At 49.4% G+C, this 21445-nt stretch overlaps 1 protein-coding gene across 3 annotated transcripts in view; it reads left to right on the top strand.

Annotated features, from left to right (window-relative positions):
* TAFAZZIN (tafazzin, phospholipid-lysophospholipid transacylase) overlaps positions 1 to 19389 on the top strand; it is a 70734-nt gene extending 51345 nt beyond the window's left edge. For all 3 annotated transcript variants that reach the window (XM_085629716.1, XM_085629718.1, XM_085629717.1), the window contains one exon: positions 14128 to 19389. In XM_085629716.1, coding sequence (XP_085485842.1) covers positions 14128 to 14229 — 102 coding nt within the window. In that variant the 3' untranslated portion in view covers positions 14230 to 19389. The remainder of the gene's footprint in view (positions 1 to 14127) is intronic.
* Positions 19390 to 21445: the final 2056 nt, after the last annotated feature.

Raw genomic sequence — 21445 nt, 5'->3', positions numbered from 1 at the left:
GGCTGAGGTTGTGGAGGCCATTCGGGCGTGCCTTGATGCCGGGGGTCGGGCAGCTTTGATTCTGCTTGATCTCTTGGCGGCTTTCGATACGGTCCCACACGCTCTTCTTTTGGCCCGCCTCGCTGAGATTGGTGTGTCAGGGGCTGTATGGGGCTGGCTTAGGTCTTTTTTGGAGGAGCGGGCTGAGCAGATCTGGCTCCCTCCTTTTTATTCTTCTCTCCAGACGGTCACCACGGGTGTCCCACAGGGCTCCTCCCTTAGCCCTTTGCTTTTTAACATTTATGTCGCGCCTTTTATCCATCTGGCTGAAGCTCTCGAGGCTAAGGTATTGGCTTATGCGGATGACACCCTGCTGCTGTTCACCTGGGATAAAGCTTCTAATTTGGTCCTTGCGGCGCAACAGTGCCTTTGTTCCATCTTCACTTGGCTGGCGGACGCTCAGCTTAAGTGTAATGAGCAAAAATCGGAGATCCTGCTTTATGGCAAATTTCCTGCCGACTTTCGTGAACAGCTGTGGCCACAGGAGTTTCCACTTCCCCTGTCTGAGGGACAGCCCGCTAAGAACTTGGGTGTCTGGTTCGAGGAGAATCTTTCCTTTTCCACCCATATTAGGAAAACTGCTGGCTGCTGCTTTGGTCTTATAAAAACCCTTAGGAATTTTTTTCCTCTGCTCCCGCAGGCAGCCAGAGAAATGGTCAGCTGTGCTTTGATTCTCTCTCGGCTGGATTACGCCAATGCCCTATATGTGGGGGTCCCTGGGTACCTGATTAAAAAACTGCAGGTGGTCCAGAACACTGCGGCCAGATTGCTTCTGGGCATCTCGTCAAGGAAGAGTGTCACCTCTCACCTGCATTCTCTTCACTGGCTACCCGTGGCGGCCAGGATCAAGTTTAAACTCTTGGTCTTGGCCCATCAATCTGTCCACGGTCAGGGCCCCCTTTATCTCCAGAGGCGTTTTTCCTTTTATGTCCCCTCATGGGCCTTACGCTCTTCGTCCCTCTGTCTTGCTTCTGTTCCGCGCTTCAAACTCCAGAGGGTCGGGGCTGTTCCCTGGTGGTTAAAGCCAGCGTGGCCTGGAATGCTCTTCCTTCTGATCTTCGCCTCATTCACGAGCTTACAGCATTCAAAAGGAAGCTCAAAACACATCTCTTTGCGTGATTGGCTCTCCTCTCCCCTCGGGTTTCGCGCCGGGACACTTACGAGTAGCCGAGCGCGTTAAAAGTGGACATAACATAACATCTTCAGAACAAAGAGTAAAATCAGTGCTAGCATCTAATGACCAGCAGAGCGTTCCCAAGCGTAATAGCAGCTGTGGCTTTTTAACCCCGTGACTAACCAAACAAAGAAGACCTTTGCTTCTGGTTTGCCGCACACTCTCCGCAAACATAGCTTTGACAACCAGATAAGTGGAGCTGTCTCAAGACACCAGGAACTCTACTTTGAACAGAATCTGATCATTGCAGAGTCAGTCACTGCATGGAAACAAGAGTGTAGGCTATATAATCGTCCTTGAGTGGTCTACTGTAAAGCGAGCAACAACGTGAAACCTGCTTCTCTGGAGCAAGAATTCTGCCAAAAGAAGACCCAGCAGAACTAGTGTCTCTATTCCTATGAGACAACACAAGTGCCTCCATAACATATCTCAAGTTATGAAGAGTTGTAAACAACCTGTTTCCCTAAGGAAAGACAGCTAGTGCTATGCCAACTGGGCCTTCTTTGAAGCTTAGTGTCAGAATAAAAGTATCCGACCAAGAAGAAAGCTGACTCAATCAGAGTTGGGGTAGTACCTTCTTTGATTAACGCAAAATTCAATCGGCATCTTGGCATTGTCAGGAGAAACAAATACAAATTCGCTGAGGGCTCGAGATCTGATGTCTCCTAATCCCCAGAGGCAGTTTAGCTCTATTATCACCTAAGGACCAATGGTATTTCAAGTTGTCCAAAGGCTGCTGCTGTCCGATGCCACACCCAACAGCACTGGGATTTGATGTTATCATCTGGAGTTTGAGGGGTTCTGATATCTCGTCCGCGGGCAGTGGTATTTGATGTAATCAACGAGTGCCTGTGTGGGTCTGATATAAGATCCGTGAGCAGTGGTGTTTGATGTAATCAATAAGTGCCTGTGTGGGTCTGATATAAGATCCGTGAGCAGTGGCTTTCATGTCATCATTGAGAGTTTGTAGCAGTCTGATGCCGGATGCATGGGCAATAGGATTTGATGTCAATGTCAAGAGTTTGTGATGGTCAAATATTACACCCGGAAGAATTTGGGTTTGTTATTTGCATTGAGAGGTTGTGTGGGGGTCTAGAATGGCATCCAAAAGTAGTGTGGTTTGATGTCATTGAAAGACATTTGGGTTTGTTATTATTGAGCATATGTGGTGGCTTGATATCACATCCAGGAGGGGGTGGGCTTGATATCATCATCAAGAGTCAGTGGTGGCCTGATATCGCACCTAGGAGTGGTGGGGTTTGATATCATTGAAGAGTCTGTGGTGGCCTGATATCAAATCCAGGAGTTTTGGGGTTTGATATCACCATCAAGAGTCTGTGCTGGCGTGATATCACACCATGGAGAGGTTGGGATTGATATCATCCCCTAGAGTTTATAGTGGTCTGAGATCACATCCGGGAGTGGTGAGGTTTGATATCATCATCATCAAGAGTCTGTTGTGGCCTGACATCGCATCCTGGAGCGGTGGGGTTTTAATATTATCAAGAGTCTATGGTGGCCTGATAGCACACCCTGGAGCGGTGAGGCTTGATATCATCATCAAGAGTCTCTGGTGGCCTGATATCACACCCAGGAGCACAGGGGTTTGTCGTTGACACTGAGAGGTTGTGTAGGGATCTAATATTGCATCTGAACTTTGTAGGATTTAATGTTTTCATCAAGAGGCATCAGGGTTGGATGTCATCTTTGCAGGGCTGTGAGGGTCTGATATCACATCCAGAGACCGTGCAGTCTGCTAAAATATCCAGAAGCAGTGGTGTTTGATGTCACGGTCCAGAAGCTACGATGAATGGGTATCACATCCAGAGTCAGTGGGGTCTGATATCCCGCCCAGAAGATGTGGGTAATGATATTACATCTAGGAGCAGTTAGGTTTGATGTTGTGGCCAGGAGGTTTGTTTGGATGCTACATCATGAATTGTATAGATATAGGAGCATGGATTCCGAGGACCGAGGCGGAGCGTGGCAACCCAAATGGGTTTGTGTGAGTCTATATGTCGTACCGCGCTGGCCTGTTATCATCCGTAAGGCACAACACAGGGCAACGCTTGGAGGCTACCAGGAACAACCGGTGAGTGATGCGGTGAAAACAAGATGATGTAACAAAAACCTTGTGATGCAGTCAGCACCTGGACCATCCAGGAGTCCCAGAGGGTCAGCACCTGTGTACCTTGACTTGTTGGCAATGGTCATGCTTCCTGCAAAGAGGCCACCGCCTCAGGAGATCTGCAGCAGATCCATGGCTCTGGCTGCTTGCTACAGCGTGCCAACATCACAGTAGAGGAGCTCTTAGCTGGCAGGGAAGGTCAGGCCTCTGTTCCTTTAGGCAGAGATCATAGGACTCTCCAAGGGGGGGCACTGTTGCAGCGTTTTGTCCCAGTGGAGAATAGCAATGCAATGCTACCTCCAATCAGATTAGGACAGCTAGCTCCTTTGCAGAGTCTCTACAACTTCCCCAGTGAGCTGGACATGGAAGGGATGGTGGTTTGTGCTACTGTTAGGACCATCCATAGCATTTAGTCTGGGAAGCTCTGTGAAGGTGCTCCCTCCACACCGCCGCCATCTTGAATTATTCTCTCATCCCTTCTCCTAAAATTTGGTGTGCAGTCCAACTCTAGCTATCCCCAGCAATGAAAGGTATCTCCCATTGCTGTGCATGTGCAAAACATTTCCTGTCGGCCATAGTGTACCTACCTGATTGTGAACTGTATACATTCCAGGGGACATGTCAAGAAGCTGGATTAGTGCACTTGTGGTTTGCTTAAGTGAGTTGTAGCCTTGAGGTGGGTCTGTTGAGCTGCAGTGTTCTGTAGCCTCTGTAACAGCCTGTGATGATAGGACACTGTTAGACCTGGCACCTTGGCGTGAGTTTCCCTTCCACTTTTTGCTGGTGTGCCTCATGTGTTTTGTTGGTGTTAGCTGCTCAGGGCACTGTGCCACTGCTAATCAGTGCCACAGTGCAAGTGCTCCCTTAGAAAAGTGTATACATTGATTGGTGTCCATGTTTGGCTTACTTGGTTTACTATCAGCCCCTAGTAAAGTGCACCAGGAATGCCAGGGCTTGTAAATACAAATGCTGCTGGTGGGTTTGCAGCACTGGTTGTGCCACCCACAGAAGCGGCCTAGTAAAAATGTGTCTAAGGTCTGCCAGTGCAGAACCTGCGTGCAGTCTGGTACTATCATGCTGACTGCGCAAGTGCACCTACTTGCCAGTCCCTAAAACCTTCCCTTAACTACATATTAGTCACCCCTCTGGTAGGCCCAAGGGCAGGGTGCATTGTAGGCATACGGCAGGACATGCCCTGATGTGTGTGGCATGTCTTAATAGTGAATTACAGCCATTTTCGTTTTTCACTATTGAAGGCTACCTGCTCTCCATAGGCCAGAATGGGCTGCTGGAATTATTACACGCTATAATCCCAGCGGACTCAGAGAGCATGGTAGAAAGTCAAAGTTTAGTATGCCTGAACTCAGAATAATAAAATACTTCTTTTAGTAAAGTTTATTTTAATATCCTGTGTTTGTAAATACCACTTTTAGAAAGTTAGTATTTACTTGCTTAGCCGTTTCAGTCCGCCTCTGCTTTGTGTGTGTGTGTGTGTGTGCTACCTAGTTTCAGTGAGGGGCAGGGCTGGGGAATTCCAGGAGACAGGCTGGCTGCCAGGTGGTGGGTAGAGAGATTACACCAGGATGGGTGGGAAGAGTACACCTTGACTCTGAATAGATCGGTGCTCTGCCACCACAATGCTGGCTCCGCCCCCTGTGGAGCGGCTGATGTCTCTGCCCTGTGCACTGAAATGAAAGTGCAGAGTCACCACAACAAAGTGCTCCAAAACCGGACTGAGCCAGGCACAGGCCCCCTGGCGACAAAGAACAAAAGAAACTGTGTATAAAAGAAGGAGCCCTGCTCCTAAGAAATCAGATCCTGTTTGTGCCAAGAAGATCCTCTGCCCGAAGAGAAGGACCTGGGAAAGCTGCATGGAGGAGTACAGTCTCTAAGCCTGAGAGACTGGCCTGTGGTGGGTGCCTTGCTGCAAGAAGGGGAGGAAAGACTTTTGAATCAACTTGTGCTTTTTGAACAATCTCCAAGGGCTTGCTGGTGAACTTGCCCCCTGAACTGCGCCCCAGGAACAGTGGGCGCTACCCCTCCCTGGAAGAAAGGAAGCTGCTGGTGGTGAACTACGAACGCTGACCCCAGAGAACCTGTGTGCCCCCATCTCGCCGAGCAATGCGACCTCTGCCCGACTGTGCTGCTGTGAGCACCGTGACAGCCTGCCCCGTCTGGCCTGAACAAAGTAAACTGCTGCCCCCTCGAGCCGGAGCTCGCACCGTAAGGAAAGACTGTCGGATTCCAAGCCCCGAGCCTCTGTGGCCCCGAGCTGTAGAGACCACTGCGAGGATCGACGACACTCAAGTTCGCCACTTCTGGTTCATGCCGACAGCGCTGCGCCGCTGAAATCACCCCCGATCCGCCCCTCCTTCCTCCCACCTCGAGGCGAGCTGTGGAAGTCCCGAGGCGCCCCCCCAAGCACCGTGGTCCTCTGCAAGTGAAGACTGCAACGCGACGTGGGACGCCCCTCCTGTGACTGCCGAGGCCGCCGCAAACTCTCCCTCAAGATCCAAGGTACTGTGCGCCTAGAACTCCCCGGTACGACGCGTAACTTCAACTGTGCGGCCCGGACTAGCTTCCCCGTACGCTGACCCCCGCGGGAAGCGTAAGTTATTGCAAGGGAAGTGGCCCTGAGAGTACGGCGCGTACGGACATCTGTACGACACGTACCCACGGCCCGTACGGCCTTGTCCGCGTACGCCTACTCACGCGGGAAGCGTGAGCTATCGCAGGGAAGCGTCCCGAGGAGTGTACGGCCCATACGAAGAGTGGTACGACACGTACCAACACCCGTACGGACGGCGCTTCGATGCGCACAGGCCCCAAGAAGGTGCAGATTGCACCCAAATTGTGCGTTTTAAAGAACTGTGGCATCATTGAACATTGCAAACAAGTAACTGGAACCATATTGAAAGTAAAAACTGTATTTTAAAGCCGACCTGAAGAGTTTATATAAAGAATTATATTTTTACAAGTACAGTCTGGTGTCTCTGTGTGGTGGGGTGGTGATTATTGTGGGACACCCTAAATGCTTAACCTCATGCCCTCTGGAATCTAGCATGACTGCTCGCGCCACGTTACCTAGAGTGTGAGCAGCGGGAGTCCAAACTGGACAGCTACACAAAAGTCGAACTCAAGTACTTCTGCAGGAAGTTCAAGGTTCCACATGTAGGATGCAAGAACAAATCAGATCTCTACAAGGCGCTGAAAGCCTGGATGGAATCAAGGGGTGCAACTGAGGAGATTGTGCCAGCGGAACCAGCGGAGAGCGTCCATAGTTTTGGCAGAGGCCTGTCGCCAGAGGAGCTGGCAGACAGACAGGCCACCAGGGATCATGAAATGAAATTGGCAGAGCTGAAATTAAATGGCCAATTGGAGCTAGAAAGCAAGAAGATGGCTCTGGAAGAAAGAAACATTCAGATGGAGCACGAAATGAAAATGAGGGAGCTGGAGCTGAAAGCCAAAAGTTTGGAAAACCCTCCCTCTGGTGGCAGCGCAACGCCAGTGCAGGTAGAGTCAAGGGTGTACATGCCAAAAGATGTAGTTAAGGAGTACTTTAGGAATGATGACATAGGGCAATGGTTCAAGGCCTATGAGGTAGCCATGTCCTCCCACCGGGTCCCTGAGAGAGATGGGGGAGCAGGGTTGTGGGGGCGGTTCCTCAGTGAGGGGCGGGACACACTCTTAGATTTGCCCTCTGACGTCTATAACTCTTACCCCCACATGAAGGAAGGAAGTTTTATTGACCAGGTATGGGCTAACTTCTGAATTACATAGACAGAGGTTCAGGGGGTGTACCAAGATTGTGGGGAGTACCTATGTGGAGTATGTAACCTTTTTCTGCAGAGCACTGGATGGCTGGGTGAAGGGTAGCAAAGTGAATGATTACCAAGGTCTCTTTGATTTAATTGCATGGGAGCCCTTGTCCCTTAATTGTTTTCCTGAGCTACGCCAACACCTGATTGATAGCAAGCTGACTAACCCTAGGAAGCTTGCTGAAGAGGCGGACCGCTGGGTCAGCACCAGGGTCCACAAGGGTCAAGTGGGAGACTCAGCCAAGGGTGGGCAGGGTCCCCAGCAGAAGAGTGGGGGGGACAGGGGAAAACAGAAAGGGTTCCCAAAAGGCCCCCAAAGTAATACCCAAGGGAACCAGCAGAAAGGTTCTCAGCCTCCCCCACCCCTGAAGCAGACAGGGGCCCCGACAGTTAAACCTGTTCCCAAGGGGCCCCCACAATGTTATAAATGTGGTGAGCTGGGTCACTCTGCCAGTGATCCCAAGTGTCGCCAGTATGTAAAACCAGCACCCACTGGTGCTCTACCGAAGCAAGTGGCTACAGTAGCCTTTGGGGAGGAGGTAGAAGTTCAAGGTGGGTGGGACCCCGTCCAGCTGACCCTAGTCTCATTGGGAGACAGTGAAATGGTCCCTGAAACCTACTTGCCCTCCAACACTAAGAAATATGGGCAAGTGGTGACAGTCAATGGGAAGAAGGTAGAGGCTCTTCGAGACACAGGCGCCAGTGTGACTGCAGTGCGGCAGCACCTGGTATCTCAAGAGCAGGTTGTAACCCATGCTTATTGTCGGGTTGTCAATGCTGACAACACAGAGAGCCGTTGTCCAATGGCTCAAGTTCCCTTTGAGTGGGGGGGGGGGGGTCTCTGGTACTCTGCAAGTCGCTGTGAGAACTGCCATGCCTGTAGACTGTCTCCTAGGAAATGATTTGGAGAGCTCCCCTTGGGAAAAGGTGGAGAAGACAGCTCACCTGCGGATGGTGGGTTTACCTGACTGGGCGTGCGTGACCACCCGGTCAATGGCATCCAGTAGGGGTGTTCAAGAGATCCTGGAGCCCGAGGGAGAGGCCCAGGAACCGGCCTTAGGTAGAGGGCGCGGGAAACCGGCCCCTAAAGTTCCCACGGCCCAAGAGGAAGCTGACCGTGAGGGGAATGCCCTGGAGCCTACCGGGGAACAGATAGCCGAACTGGGGGACCTGCCTGAGCTGACCCATTGGCAGCAAGAAGGAGGCCCCTCCAGGGAGGAATTCTGCAGGGAGCAGAAAGAATGCCCCTCCCTCGTGGGTATGCAGCAGCAGGCTGCAGCCCAGGCCAATGGTGATCAGTCCGGTACACATTTCATCTACTGGGAGAATGACCTCCTGTACTCAGAGCCTAAGGTTGCTGAACCTGGGTCAGCCCGTGCGCTGGTGGTACCCCAGAAGTTCAGAGCCTTCCTACTGGGGCTGGCTCACAATGTGCCATTAGCAGGGCATTTGGGGCAGGACAAGACCTATGAGAGGCTTGTCACCCACTTCTATTGGCCTCAAATGCACAAGAGCTCAGATGCTCATTGTAGGACCTGCCAGACTTGCCAGGCAAGTGGTAAGAGTGGAAGGAAGCAAAAGGCTCCACTCCAACCTTTCCTTTTGGTCAGTACCCCATTCCAGCGAGTGGGGATTGACATTGTGGGGCCACTGGACCCCAAGACAGCCATGGGCCAACAGGTTTATCCTGGTCTTGGTGGACCATGCCACCCGGTACCCTGAAGCCATCCCTCTGAGGACAGTGACGGCCCCCGTGGTGGGACGGGCACTGATGGGAATTTTCTCACGAGTGGGATTCCCTCTAGAGGTGGTGTCTGACAGGGGCACCAATTTCATATCGAAATATATGAAATCCCTTTGGCAAGAGTGTGGTGTAACCTACAAGTTCACCACCCCTTACCATCCCCAAGGAAACAGGTTGGTTGAGAGATTCAACCGAACCCTAAAGGGCATGATTATGGGTCTTGACTTGAGGAACCCATGAGGCGTAAGTGGGACGTCCTCTTGCCATGCCTTCTCTTTGCGTACCGCGAGGTGCCACAGAAGTCTCTAGGGTTCAGCCCCTTTGAGCTTCTGTATGGCCACCCAGTACGAGGACCTCTTAGTCTGAACAAGGAAGGCTGGGAGCAATCTCCCAGGAAACCTCCCCAGAATGTATACAGTTACATGCTGGCCTTCAGGAACCAGACTAGGCGTTTCAGGCAACTTGCTGAGGCAAATCTGGAAGCCAGTCAGGAGGAAATGAAGCGGTGGTACGACCAGAATGCCACTCTGGTTGAGCTTCAACCTGGGCAAAAGGTATGGGTCCTGGCCCCTGTGGAGCCTTGTGCACTCCAAGACAAGTGGACCGGGCCCTTTGAGATTGTGGAGCGCAAGAGTTCTGTCACCTATTTGGTGAACTTGCAGTCTCCCAGGAACCCCTTGAGGGTCCTACATGTCAACCGACTAAAGCCCCACTTGGAGAGGTCTGAAGTGGGCATGCTCTTGGCCACAGATGATGGGGCGAAGGAGGAGTCTGAGCCTCTTCCTGACCTCCTGGTAGCCTCAGAGCGAGACGGGTCAGTGGATGGAGTTAACCTCTCACCCACCCTGACCCCTGAGCAACAGGATGACTGCCGCCAGCTGCTGGGGCAGTTTCCTGACCTGTTCTCCCTGGTTCTTGGTGTCACAGATTGGTGCGTCCATGACGTGGACACAGGAGACAGCTTGCCTGTGAAGCACAAAGCTTACAGAGTGACTGACTGGGTCAGAGCCTGCATCAAAGAGGAGGTCTCAAAGATGCTTGCTCTAGGGGTGGTTGAGTCCTCCAGCAGTCCTTGGGCCAGCCCAGTGGTCCCAAAGGCTGCAGCGCCGGGTGCCACACCCGAACTCCGGTTCTGTGTGGACTACAGAGGACTCAATTTAGTCACCAAGACTGACGCGCACCCCATCCCCAGAGCTGATGAGCTCATCGATCGGTTAGGGGCAGCACGGTACCTCAGCACGTTTGATTTGACGTCTGGGTATTGGCAGATCGCCTTAACTGATGGGGCCAAAGAGAGGTCAGCATTTTCCACACCAGATGGGCATTTCCAGTTCCAGGTTATGCCATTTGGGATGAAGAATGCCCCTGCCACCTTCCAGAGGTTGGTCAACCAGGTGTTGGCTGGGCTGACTGAGTTCAGCACCGCCTACCTGGATGACATCGCAGTGTTCAGTGGCACATGGAAAGAACACCTGCACCACCTCTGGGAAGTGTTGATGGCGCTGCGCAAGGCAGGCCTCACGATCAAGGCAAGCAAGAGTCAGATCGGGCAGGGTTTCGTGGTGTACTTGGGACACCAAGTGGGGAGCGGCCAGGTGGCGCCCCCCCCCCCCCCCAACCCAAGATTGAAACCATCCTGGCTTGGGAAGCCCCAAAGACCCAGACAGAGGTGAGGGCCTTTTTAGGACTCGCAGGGTACTACAGGAGGTTTGTCAAGGGGAATGGCAGCATCGTTGCTCCCTTGACAGAGCTGACTTCGAAGAAGCAGCCCAGGAAGGGGATCTGGACTGACACCTGTCAGAAGGCTTTTGACACCCTGAAGACTGCCATGTGCACGGCGCCCGTGCTCTTAGCTCCCGACTTCTCCAAGGAATTCCTAGTGCAGACAGACGCATCAGAGCATGGTGTAGGGGCTGTTCTCTCACAGATGACTGAGGAGGGCTGGGACCAACCTGTAGCCTTCATTAGTAGGAGGTTACTTCCACGGGAACAAATGTGGAGTGCAATCGAGCGAGAAGCATTTGCTGTGGTCTGGGCGCTGAAGAAGCTAAGACCCTACTTGTTTGGGTCTCACTTCCGGGTTCAGACCGACCACAGGCCCCTCAGATGGTTGATGCAAATGAGGGGTGAGAACCCGAAACTGTTGAGGTGGTCCATTTCCCTACAGGGTATGGACTTTACGGTGGAGCATCGCCCTGGCACAGATCACGCCAATGCTGACGGTCTGTCCAGGTTTTTCCGCCTTAGTGAAGAGGAACTCCCTGGGGTAGGGTAGTTTCCCCCCCCCCCCCCCCCCCCCCCCCCACACACACACACACATTTCAGCTGGAGGGGACACGTGTTAGACCTGGCACCTTGGTGTGAGTTTCCCTTCCACTTTTTGCTGATGTGCCTCATGTGTTTTGTTGGTGTTAGCTGCTCAGGGCACTGAGCCACTGCTAATCAGTGCCACAGTGCAAGTGCTCCCTTTGAAAAGTGTACACATTGATTGGTGTCCATGTTTGGCTTATTTGGTTTACTATCAGCCCCTAGTAAAGTGCACCAGGAGTGCCAGGGCTTGTAAATACAAATGCTGCTGGTGGGCTTGCAGCACTGGTTGTGCCACCCACAGAAGCAGCCTAGTAAAAATGTGTTCAAGGTCTGCCAGTGCAGAACCTGCGTGCAGTCTGGTGCTGTCATGCTGACTGTGCAAGTGCACCTACTTGCCAGTCCCTAAAACCTTCCCCTAACTACATATTAGTCACCCCTCTGGTAGGCCCAAGGGCAGTGTGCATTGTAGGAATAAGGTAGGACATGCCCTGATGTGTGTGGCATGTCCTAATAGTGAATTACAGCCATTTTCGTTTTTCACTATTGAAGGCTACCTGCTCTCCATAGGCCAGAATAGGCTGCTGGAATTATTACACTCTATAACCCCAGCGGACTCAGAGAGCATGGTAGAAAGTCAAGTTTAGTATGCCTGAACTCAGAATAATAAAATACTTCTTTTAGTAAAGTTTATTTTAATATCCTGTGTTTGTAAATACCACTTTTAGAAAGTTAGTATTTACTTGCTTAGCCATTTCAGTCCGCCTCTGCTGTGTGTGTGTGTGTGCTGCCTAGTTTCAGTGAGGGGCAGGGCTGGGGAATTCCAGGAGACAGGCTGGCTGCCAGGTGGTGGGTAGAGAGATTACACCAGGATGGGTGGGAAGAGTACACCTTGACCCTGAATAGACCGGTGCTCTGCCACCACAATGCTGGCTCCGCCCCCTGTGGAGCGGCTAATGTCTCTGCCCTGTGCACTGAAAGGAAAGAGCAGAGTCACCACAACAAAGTGCTCCAAAACCGGACTTAGCCAGGCACAGGCCCCCTGGCGACAAAGAACAAAAGAAACTGTGAATAAAAGAAGGAGCCCTGCTCCTAAGAAATCAGTTCCTGTTTATGCCAAGAAGAACCTCTGCCCGAAGAGAAGGACCTGGGAAAGCTGCATGGAGGAGTACTGTCTCTAAGCCTGAGAGACTGGCCTGTGGTGGGTGCCTTGCTGCAAGAAGGAGAGGAAAAGACTAAAAGACTTTTGAATCAACTTTTTGAACAATCTCCAAGGGCTTGCTGGTGAACTTGCCCCCTGAACTGCGCCCCAGGAACAGTGGGTGCTACCCCTCCCTGGAAGAAAGGAAGCTGCTGGTGGTGAACTACGAACGCTGACCCCAGAGAACCTGTGTGCCCTCATCTCGCCGAGCAACGCGACCTCTGCCCGACTGTGCTGCTGTGAGCACCGTGACGGCCTGCCCCGCCTGGCCTGAACAAAGTAAACTGCTGCCCCCTCGAGCCGGAGCTCGCACCGTAAGGAGAGACTGTCGGATTCCAAGCCCTGAGCCTCTGTGGCCCGAGCCGTAGAGACCACTGCGAGGATCGACGACACTCAAGTTCGCCACTTCCGGTTGATGCCGACAGCGCTGCGCCGCTAAAATCACCCCCGAGCCGCCCCTCCTTCCTCCCACCTCAAGGCGAGCTGTGGAAGTCCCGAGGCGCCCCCCCAAGCACCGTGGTCCTCTGCAAGCGAAGACTGCAACGCAACGTGGGACGCCCCTCCTGTGACTGCCGAGGCCACCGCGAACTCTCCCTCAAGATCCAAGGTACTGTGCGCCTCGAGCTCCCCGGTACGACGACGCGTACCTTCAACTGTGCGGCCCAGACTAGCTTCCCCGTACGCTGACCCCCGCAGGAAGCGTAAGTTATTGCAAGGGAAGCGGCCCTGAGAGTACGGCGCGTACGGACATCTGTACGACACGTACCCTCGTCTGTACAGCCTGTACGGCCTTGTCCGCGTACGCCTACTCACGCGGGAAGCGTGAGCTATCGCAGGGAAGCGTCCCGAGGAGTGTACGGCCCGTACGAAGAGTGGTACGACGCGTACCAACACCCGTACGGACTGCGCTTCGACGCGCACAGGCCCCAAGAAGGTGCGGATTGCACCCAAATTGTGCGTTTTAAAGAACTGTGGCATCATTGAACATTGCAAACAAGTAACTGGAACCATATTGAAAGTAAAGACTGTATTTTAAAGCCGACCTGAAGAGTTTATATAAAGAATTATATTTTTACAAGTACAGTCTGGTGTCTCTGTGTGGTGGGGTGGTGATTATTGTGGGACACCCTAAATGCTTAACCTCATGCCCTCTGGAATCTAGCCTGACTGCTCGCGCCACGTTACCTAGAGGGTGAGCAGGGGTTATTTTTCAAGAGTAATCCTTTGCCCTGACTTAGAGGAAAGGGTCGCTGCTTTTCGCAAGTGCATACCTGCGCCAACCAGAGACCCCGCATTCTAACAGACACCAACACTCCGGTGCCTTGTATGGCAATGCCGATCTGAAAATATTCAAACTAAGCCCTTTTTCGGTGCAGTCTTAACACACGTTCAATCAAAATTGTTGTTTATTTGTGGTGTAAATAAATTGAAAATAGTACACGAAAGCAAGGTCTTCTAGTAGTGACATTGTATTCATTGTACAAAATGCAAATCAGTTTTCTAGAGCAAGCAGCTTCCATAGTTTGATGCATATTTTTGTGTAACAATCATCATGCTAATCATTAATACTAAAGAAGATAATTGATTCCTTTTAAAATGTGCTAGGTTGCCCTAAGCTATCTTAGGGACTCTCCCTTTGTCCTAATGCTTCGGTGGGTGTGTGGGTCAGGCTGATTACCCGTGTGAATCATCTGTATTTTGTCCCCTCCCTACTAGGTGGAGATGCGGAAGGCGGTCACTGACTTTATCCAGGAAGAGTTCCAGCAATTAAGGCTTCAAGCAGAGTCCCTGCATGAACACTTCCACCTACACAGATAACCGGAGGACCTGTAGCCGAGGAGTTACCTGGAAGCTGGAAATACCTTTTACCTCAAAGTTAACCTGTACTGTAGCAGCAACTTGCACTCCAGAGATCACCTGCACCTGTAAAATAACCTACAGCACAGAAATTATCTGTGCCCTGTGAATAATTTGGACATCGGAGATAATCTGCACTCTGAAAATTACCCATGCCATGGAGGTAATCGTCACCCGCAGACACAACCCAGAAATGTACTGGACTCTGGCTAGAACCTGCATTAATGTGATAAACTGTACCCTGGGACTAACATGCACCCTGTAGTTAGCCGTAACCCCAAAGACAATACTTGAGACATCGCTGACACTTAAAGGTGACAGGCGAGGGCAGCGGAGGAGCTGGAGGATGTGAGACCTGCAGCAGGAGAGACTGGATTCCAAGGCAGAGATGAGCCTGGCGGGCGAGAGGAAGTAACAAAGACTGGGGGTGCATGAGCCTAGAGAGAGACCTTACTGATGTTCAGGGGTGGGGGTGCCTCTGCATTGGATTCTAAAGACTCCCTACATGTCTCATAGGACAGACGTTGGTGTCCGCTGAGGGAGGGCGCATGATAGAATGCATCGTGGAGGGCTTCGATGGAATACACAGCAGAGAGTAGCCACTGGTAGCTGAGGACTTTGCTTATTATGCATGTGATCCTGGCGGGTAAGAGAGATGCCGGATTTTATGAACTGTGGGCTGTTCCTCAGCCAAGGCCTCTGGGATCAGCACGTCCTGATTTTCAGTTTGTGTAAAGTTTGCTGCAGTGACGTCCGGGGAAGATATTCTGGACTTACACAGCAGAGCTAACTGTCATGATAAATATCCCTACGGTGCTGGCCGCAGATAGAGTTGTCGCTAAGATTGCTGCAGGCCTTGGATTTAGACAGCAGAGCTGTCCCTCAGATTGAATGTATCATGAAGGCACTGGCTCCCATTGCATGAGTTATGCAGGCTTTGGATTTAGACAGCAGAGCTGTCCCTCAGATTGAGTGTATCATGAAGGCACTGGCTCCCATTGCATGAGTTATGCAGGCTTTGCCCTGAGATAGAGGAGCTAGTGCTGCTCACGTTGTGCAGCTCGCACAGACTTTGCACTGAGCGAGCAGAGCTGGTGCTCACGTTGCACAAGCACCACAGGCTTTGCCCTCACATGACGCAGGTATCACTCTTGCACTGCAGCGAGCAGCGCTGCTGTCGCACTGCACGAATCCCGCAGGCATTAGCCTAAGACACCAGACGTATTCTTCACATTGCTCGAGTCCTGCAGGCTTTCACCTTAAGTAGTAAAGATCTTGCTCACAATGTCCAAGTCTCACGGCGTTGACATTCGATAAAAGAGCTATCCCTCAAAAAGCACCGGCCTCATGGTCCCTGCCCTCACATTGGCTGGTCTTGTGGCCACTGGCCTGAGGGAGTAGACCTGTCTTTTCCATTCCACTGGGTTCCTCAGGGTGTAACTCACGAGGGCACCATGAATTCGAGGTTCATGCATTCACTCCAAATTCTGACCTCTCGTGCCAGTTCAAAATCTCGATCAGTGATGCCAGCTAAATATCCAATCCCATGGTACCAAATCACGCTCAGTGAGGACACCAGCTCAAAATAATGATCAACTTGTAAATTCAAAATCACGGTAAATGACACTAACTCAAAGTCAGTCTGTTGTGCCGGCTCAAGATCATAGCTCACTGAGTTAGCTCAAAGTTACAACTGGTAACACCGGCTTAAAATGTGAACTGTTTGCACCAGCTCCAACTCATGATCATTTACACAATTTAAAATCACATTCCATGTTCCAGCACAGAATCATGTTTAAGGACATCAGCACAAATCACATCCAATAACCCAAGCTCAAAATCACATCCCTGGTGCCATCTCAAAATCACAGTTTAATGACAGCAATCACAATCAATGACAGCAATCACAACCAATGACAGCAATCACAATCAATGACAGCAATCAAAATCACAATCAATGACATAAGCTCAAAATCACAATCCATGACAGCTATCACAATCAATGACAGCAATCAAAATCACAATCAATGACAGCAATCAAAATCACAATCAATGACAGCAATCAAAATCACAATCAATGACAGCAATCAAAATCACAATCAATGACAGCAATCAAAATCACAATCAATGACAGCAATCACAATCAATGACATCCAAAATCACAATCCATGACATCAAAATCACAATCAATGACATCAAAATCACAATCAATGACCGCAATCAAAATCACAATCCGTGACCAAAGATCAAAATCATCAAGACCCATTCTTAAATTCACAATGATGCCAGTAAAAATCACAATTAATGATGCCAGTAAAAATCACAATCCGTGAATAAGCTTAAAATCACCAAGGTGCATTCTCAAAATCACAATGAAGCCAGTCAAAGCCACAATCACTGATGCAGGCTCAAAGTCACAATCAATGATGCAGGCTCAAAGTCACAATCAATGATGCAGGCTCAAAGTCACAATCAATGATGCAGGCTCAAAGTCACAATCACTGATGCAGGCTCAAAGTCACAATCAATGATGCAGGCTCAAAGTCACAATCAATGATGCAGGCTCAAAGTCACAATCAATGATGCAGGCTCAAAGTCACAATCAATGACATCCGTTCAGAAACACACATAATGCTTACTGCTCAAAGTGACATTGACTTGAGCTCAAAATTTCAATCAATTTCCCACTTCAGAGTCATGGCTCATGGTGTCAAATTAAAATCAAGGCTAGTGGCACCGGCTCAAAATCACCGACTCCAGATCTAAACCGCAGACAATGACACCCATTCAAAGATGGAATTCTACAGCGCGGGCTCTGTCATTGCTCAGGATTCTAGGCGTCCATTGCTTCACCAAGCGCCAGGTCACGATCATGACGTATGAAAAGAGTTCAATCCGTAGATAATGGTGTCTGCACAAAATCCCAGCCTAACACGCCATCCTTTAATCATGACCCATGGTGTCAGCCAGAAGTCATTGACCATGTGACAGGCTGAACATCACAGCCCACTCACTATTGTGGTGTAATACACCCTTAATTCATGGCTTAAGTGCCAGCTTTGTGCCATAAATGACAGCCTTCACCACATTCAGCCTTTTAGTGACCCATAAATGACAGCCTTCACCACATTCAGCCTCTTAGTGACCTATACATCACAGCCTTCACCACATTCAGCCTTTTAGTGACCCATAAATGACAGCCTTCACCACATTCAGCCTCTTAGTGACCTATAAATGAGAGCCTTCACCACATTCAGCCTTTTAGTGACCCATAAATGACAGCCTTCACCACATTCAGCCTCGAAGTAATGCATAAATTACAGCCTTCACCACATTCAGCCTCTTAGTGACCTATAAATGAGAGCCTTCACCACATTCAGCCTTTTAGTGACCCATAAATGACAGCCTTCACCACATTCAGCCTCTTAGTGACCTATAAATCACAGCCTTCACCACATTCAGCCTTTTAGTGACCTGTAAATGACCGCTTTTACAACATTCAGCCTCTTAGTGACCTATAAATGACCTCTTTTACAACATTCAGCCTTTGTGATCCATAAATGACAGCCTTCACCACATGCAGCCTCTTGGTGACCCATAAATGACAGCCTTCACCACACTCCACTGACCCCTCTCAGTGACCCACAGATGTCAGCCTTCTCCAGATTTGGCTTTTCAGTGACCCATAAAGAACAGAATGGGCACATGCAGCTTGTCATTGACCCAGTATCTAGAGCAGACTGACCAGATTCAACTTCTTTCTGGCTTCCTTGAGTGAAGCGTCTGAAGCAGGAAAGGCTGTGACTTCTGCAAACATGTTACTCGTACATGAAGCAGGCCAGGCACAGACTTCCTAAGCTTCCTACTGGCCCATGAAGCAGGCCAGGCACTGAATTCTCTAGGCTTCCTAATGGCCCATAAAGCAGACCAGACAGAGACTTCGCTAAGCTTCTCACTGGCCCATGAAGCAGGCCAAGCTGTGACTTTGGTAAGCCTTTTTCTGGCCCATGACTCTGGCTTTCTTTAGCTGACATTCCTATGCCTCTTCCAACTCTGAAAGTTGAGGTTCTGGTTTCTAATTTTCAACACCTTTTGAGAAACCATGATCTCGCCTTCTTGCTTTTAGAGAAAAGGTTTGTTCTTCCAAATATACCTATTATAACTCTCAGTTTGATACTATGCAGGCTCTGACCTGCTATGCATGTGCACATATTGATTTGGTCTACTCCACTCTGCTGAGCTGAGAAAGCTCTTAACAATTTTACACTGGTCACCGGTCCCAAGAGCAAGTCAAAAGTTCCTGGAGTCTGGATTCTGATTAGCAAACTAGAAAAAGTCTCCCAAAGTGGCTCCTGTACTAAACAACTGAGAGATTTATTTTCAGGGAAGAAAATGTAAATTGATTTTTTCAGAAATAGTTCTTGAAATAAGAACAGATTATCACTGCAAATAGAGGCTTTGTAAGGCTTATTTCCTTCTGGAAGGTGATGCCACATGCTATCTGCCCCTGCATCATATGGGCTTGTGTGGAGACCGCATCATTGGTACCTTAGAGTAGAGTGCATCACATGTCATGGATGCGTCTGGTGACTTTGACTAAAAAAGATCGATCAGACTACTAGGTGCTGCGTTTGTGGAAAACAGCGGCAGCGCGTATGCTGTTTTAATTCGAAGCAAGACATGGCCTCACGCAGAGTGTTTGCTCGCTCGCAATTCCCTCTGGAGTTTTTTACTTTGTTTTCCCTTTTGGGGGATATTCTGGGGTTGTCTTGTTAGCTGGTAATTTCTAGAAAGCTAGTCTTTTTTGGTAGAACTGTATGCAGTGAGATTGCCTAGGGGCAAAGGTAGCATGTTTGAATGAAGTTTTGTATCTGATTGCCCCGTGCTGCTCCTTAGGACTATTGCATAACTTGATGACGCACGTTATAGAGAGTATGTCAGGGTAGATCCATCCACCCCTTCGGACTTCGCGGCAACCTCTCTGGCATGTAGTAACTAATGGGGCTTGGCTGAATCTGCCACCTGGTCAGTCCTCCTCCCCTTAGCCCATTTGGGCTGGTGGGTCTTTTAATAGTATTTTGATACATTAATCTGAATTTTTAATAAAAATCTGAAACTAAAGGCACGCTCCTGTGAAATTCATTTGTCGATTTCTTCAGCTTTATTAGATATGTATGCTTTTTCTTGCATGTATTATTTAATGTAATCTGCAGAAACTGATTTGCGTGCTAGTAAGGGAGATGCCATTTTTCATCCTTCGAAGGTAATATGACAAGTACATGTTTTGATTTGTTAATAACAATTACAAAGAAAAATGGTCCAAGAGAAGTGCTTTTGCGAAACCACTGTGTATATTAGCCTTTTGTTCATATTTCCTAGGCATTTATTTTATTTCATAATTGAATATCAGTGAAGCTTGGGATCAACACTAGACCTTACAAATTGGAAGAATTTTCTCCACAAGTAAATGTTTCTTTAAAAATTGGCTAAAAATAATTTGGATAATTTTTATGAAATTATATATTTGAATAGATTTGCTCTGGAATGAAGAATGTATTCATGATTAAGATAATATCCCATTACTGGCATTAGAAGCCCCACATTCTAATGCATACAATTTATCCCTCTATTGTGTAGAAGAAATATATGAGAAGTGTCATTCCCGGTTTACATAATATCTTCTATATTTATTTTCCTTCAGTCTACAATTTTAATCTCCTGGATTATGTGGTTAAATTAATTTTTAAATAGATTCAGACGTGAGGTCTGGAAGCGGAGTCTTTAATTGATTTTCAGGTTTTTTTAGACATTAAGCGACTGAATATGGACTCATTTTACAGAGTCTAGGAATTTTTTAGGTCGAGCCTGGGCAGCGCGTGTGCTGCTGCGAGGCATGCAGTATTGGAGTATGCACTTGAAGTCCCACCCTCTCTCTGCCCATATTTTTCATTGGCTTGTGCCATTGTCCTTCATAAATGCTGGCTTCTGATCTGTAAATAGGCTTGTAGGTCCCTCCTTAGTACCGCCTTGTCTTTCATTTGTAACCTCCTATGAGGATTGGCCTTTTTACTTAGGTTGCTACACGGTACGTGTTATTTAGTCTGTAAACAATATTATTCCTCCTCTCACAGCACAGTGCCCAGTTTTATATTATCAACATGGCGCCGCGCTTTAATCACCCCTAACGTCTACACTACCATCCCACACAGCTCTCCTTTCACTGGCCACCAGGACCTCCGTTTCTTTTTAAACATAGGTGCTAGCACACACAGGCCGGTGGTCGGAGCAGTATTTATCCCTCAGCACCCGGTAAATTATGGGCAGGTTAGGCAAAATGAGCGCTGCGTTCCCCTGAGGGCACAGAACTGCTCCCTGCCAAGCCTGTTTTTCTAGAACTTTTATTCTGTTGCCTGGGTCGTCTATTCAGCAGTAAATGCCATGGTTAATGGCGGCCAGGTGTGCTGCCCACTAATAGTCAGGGAGGCCAATACCGCCATCATACCAGCCAAGATTGAGTTTGGCGAGGGCTATACGAGGTCTTCCGTTCCATAGCAAGTTCCTTTGCAGGTTTTCGATTTCTTTAAAATAGCTGGCAGGTACTAAGTCAGGGGAGTTTTGCAACACTTATAAAAAGCGGGGTAGGGACATCATTTTGAAATGTGATGCCCTGCCTAACAACGAGAGCAGGAGTGCCCTCCAATTCGCTGTATCCCGCTTCAGTCTTTGAAGGGGGGGCAGGAGGTTATGGTCACAGCGGCGTGCCGGATCTGTCGTGATAAAAACGCCCAGGTCTTTAAAACCTAACATCGGGATCTGGGCCGGGCATTCTCTCGGGAGGCCAGGGGGGTCCCTTGAGGACATATATAATCGATTCACCCCAATTGATCGAGTAGCTGGAGTATCTTCTAAAAACTGCAAATATATCTAGCACACTTATAAATGACGCCTTAGGTGAAGTCAGGAAGAGAAGGATGTTATCCACATATAGTGAAATACGGTCTTCCCAATTTTCTGCCCATCACAGTCCCTGTATCACTGTATCTCTACGGATCCATGATGCCAATGGCTCCAACATTAGCGCGAAAAGGAGAGGGGGAGAGCTGGCAGCGCGGGCGGGTCCCCCTTCCAAGTTCAAATATTTTCAATTTTTTTATTATTAACGACTACTTGGGGCAAG

Source organism: Triturus cristatus, chromosome 10 (genome assembly GCF_964204655.1).
Source record: "Triturus cristatus chromosome 10, aTriCri1.1, whole genome shotgun sequence".
NCBI classification, from domain to species: Eukaryota; Metazoa; Chordata; class Amphibia; order Caudata; family Salamandridae; genus Triturus; species Triturus cristatus.
This window is presented reverse-complemented; position numbering and strand designations above follow the sequence as displayed.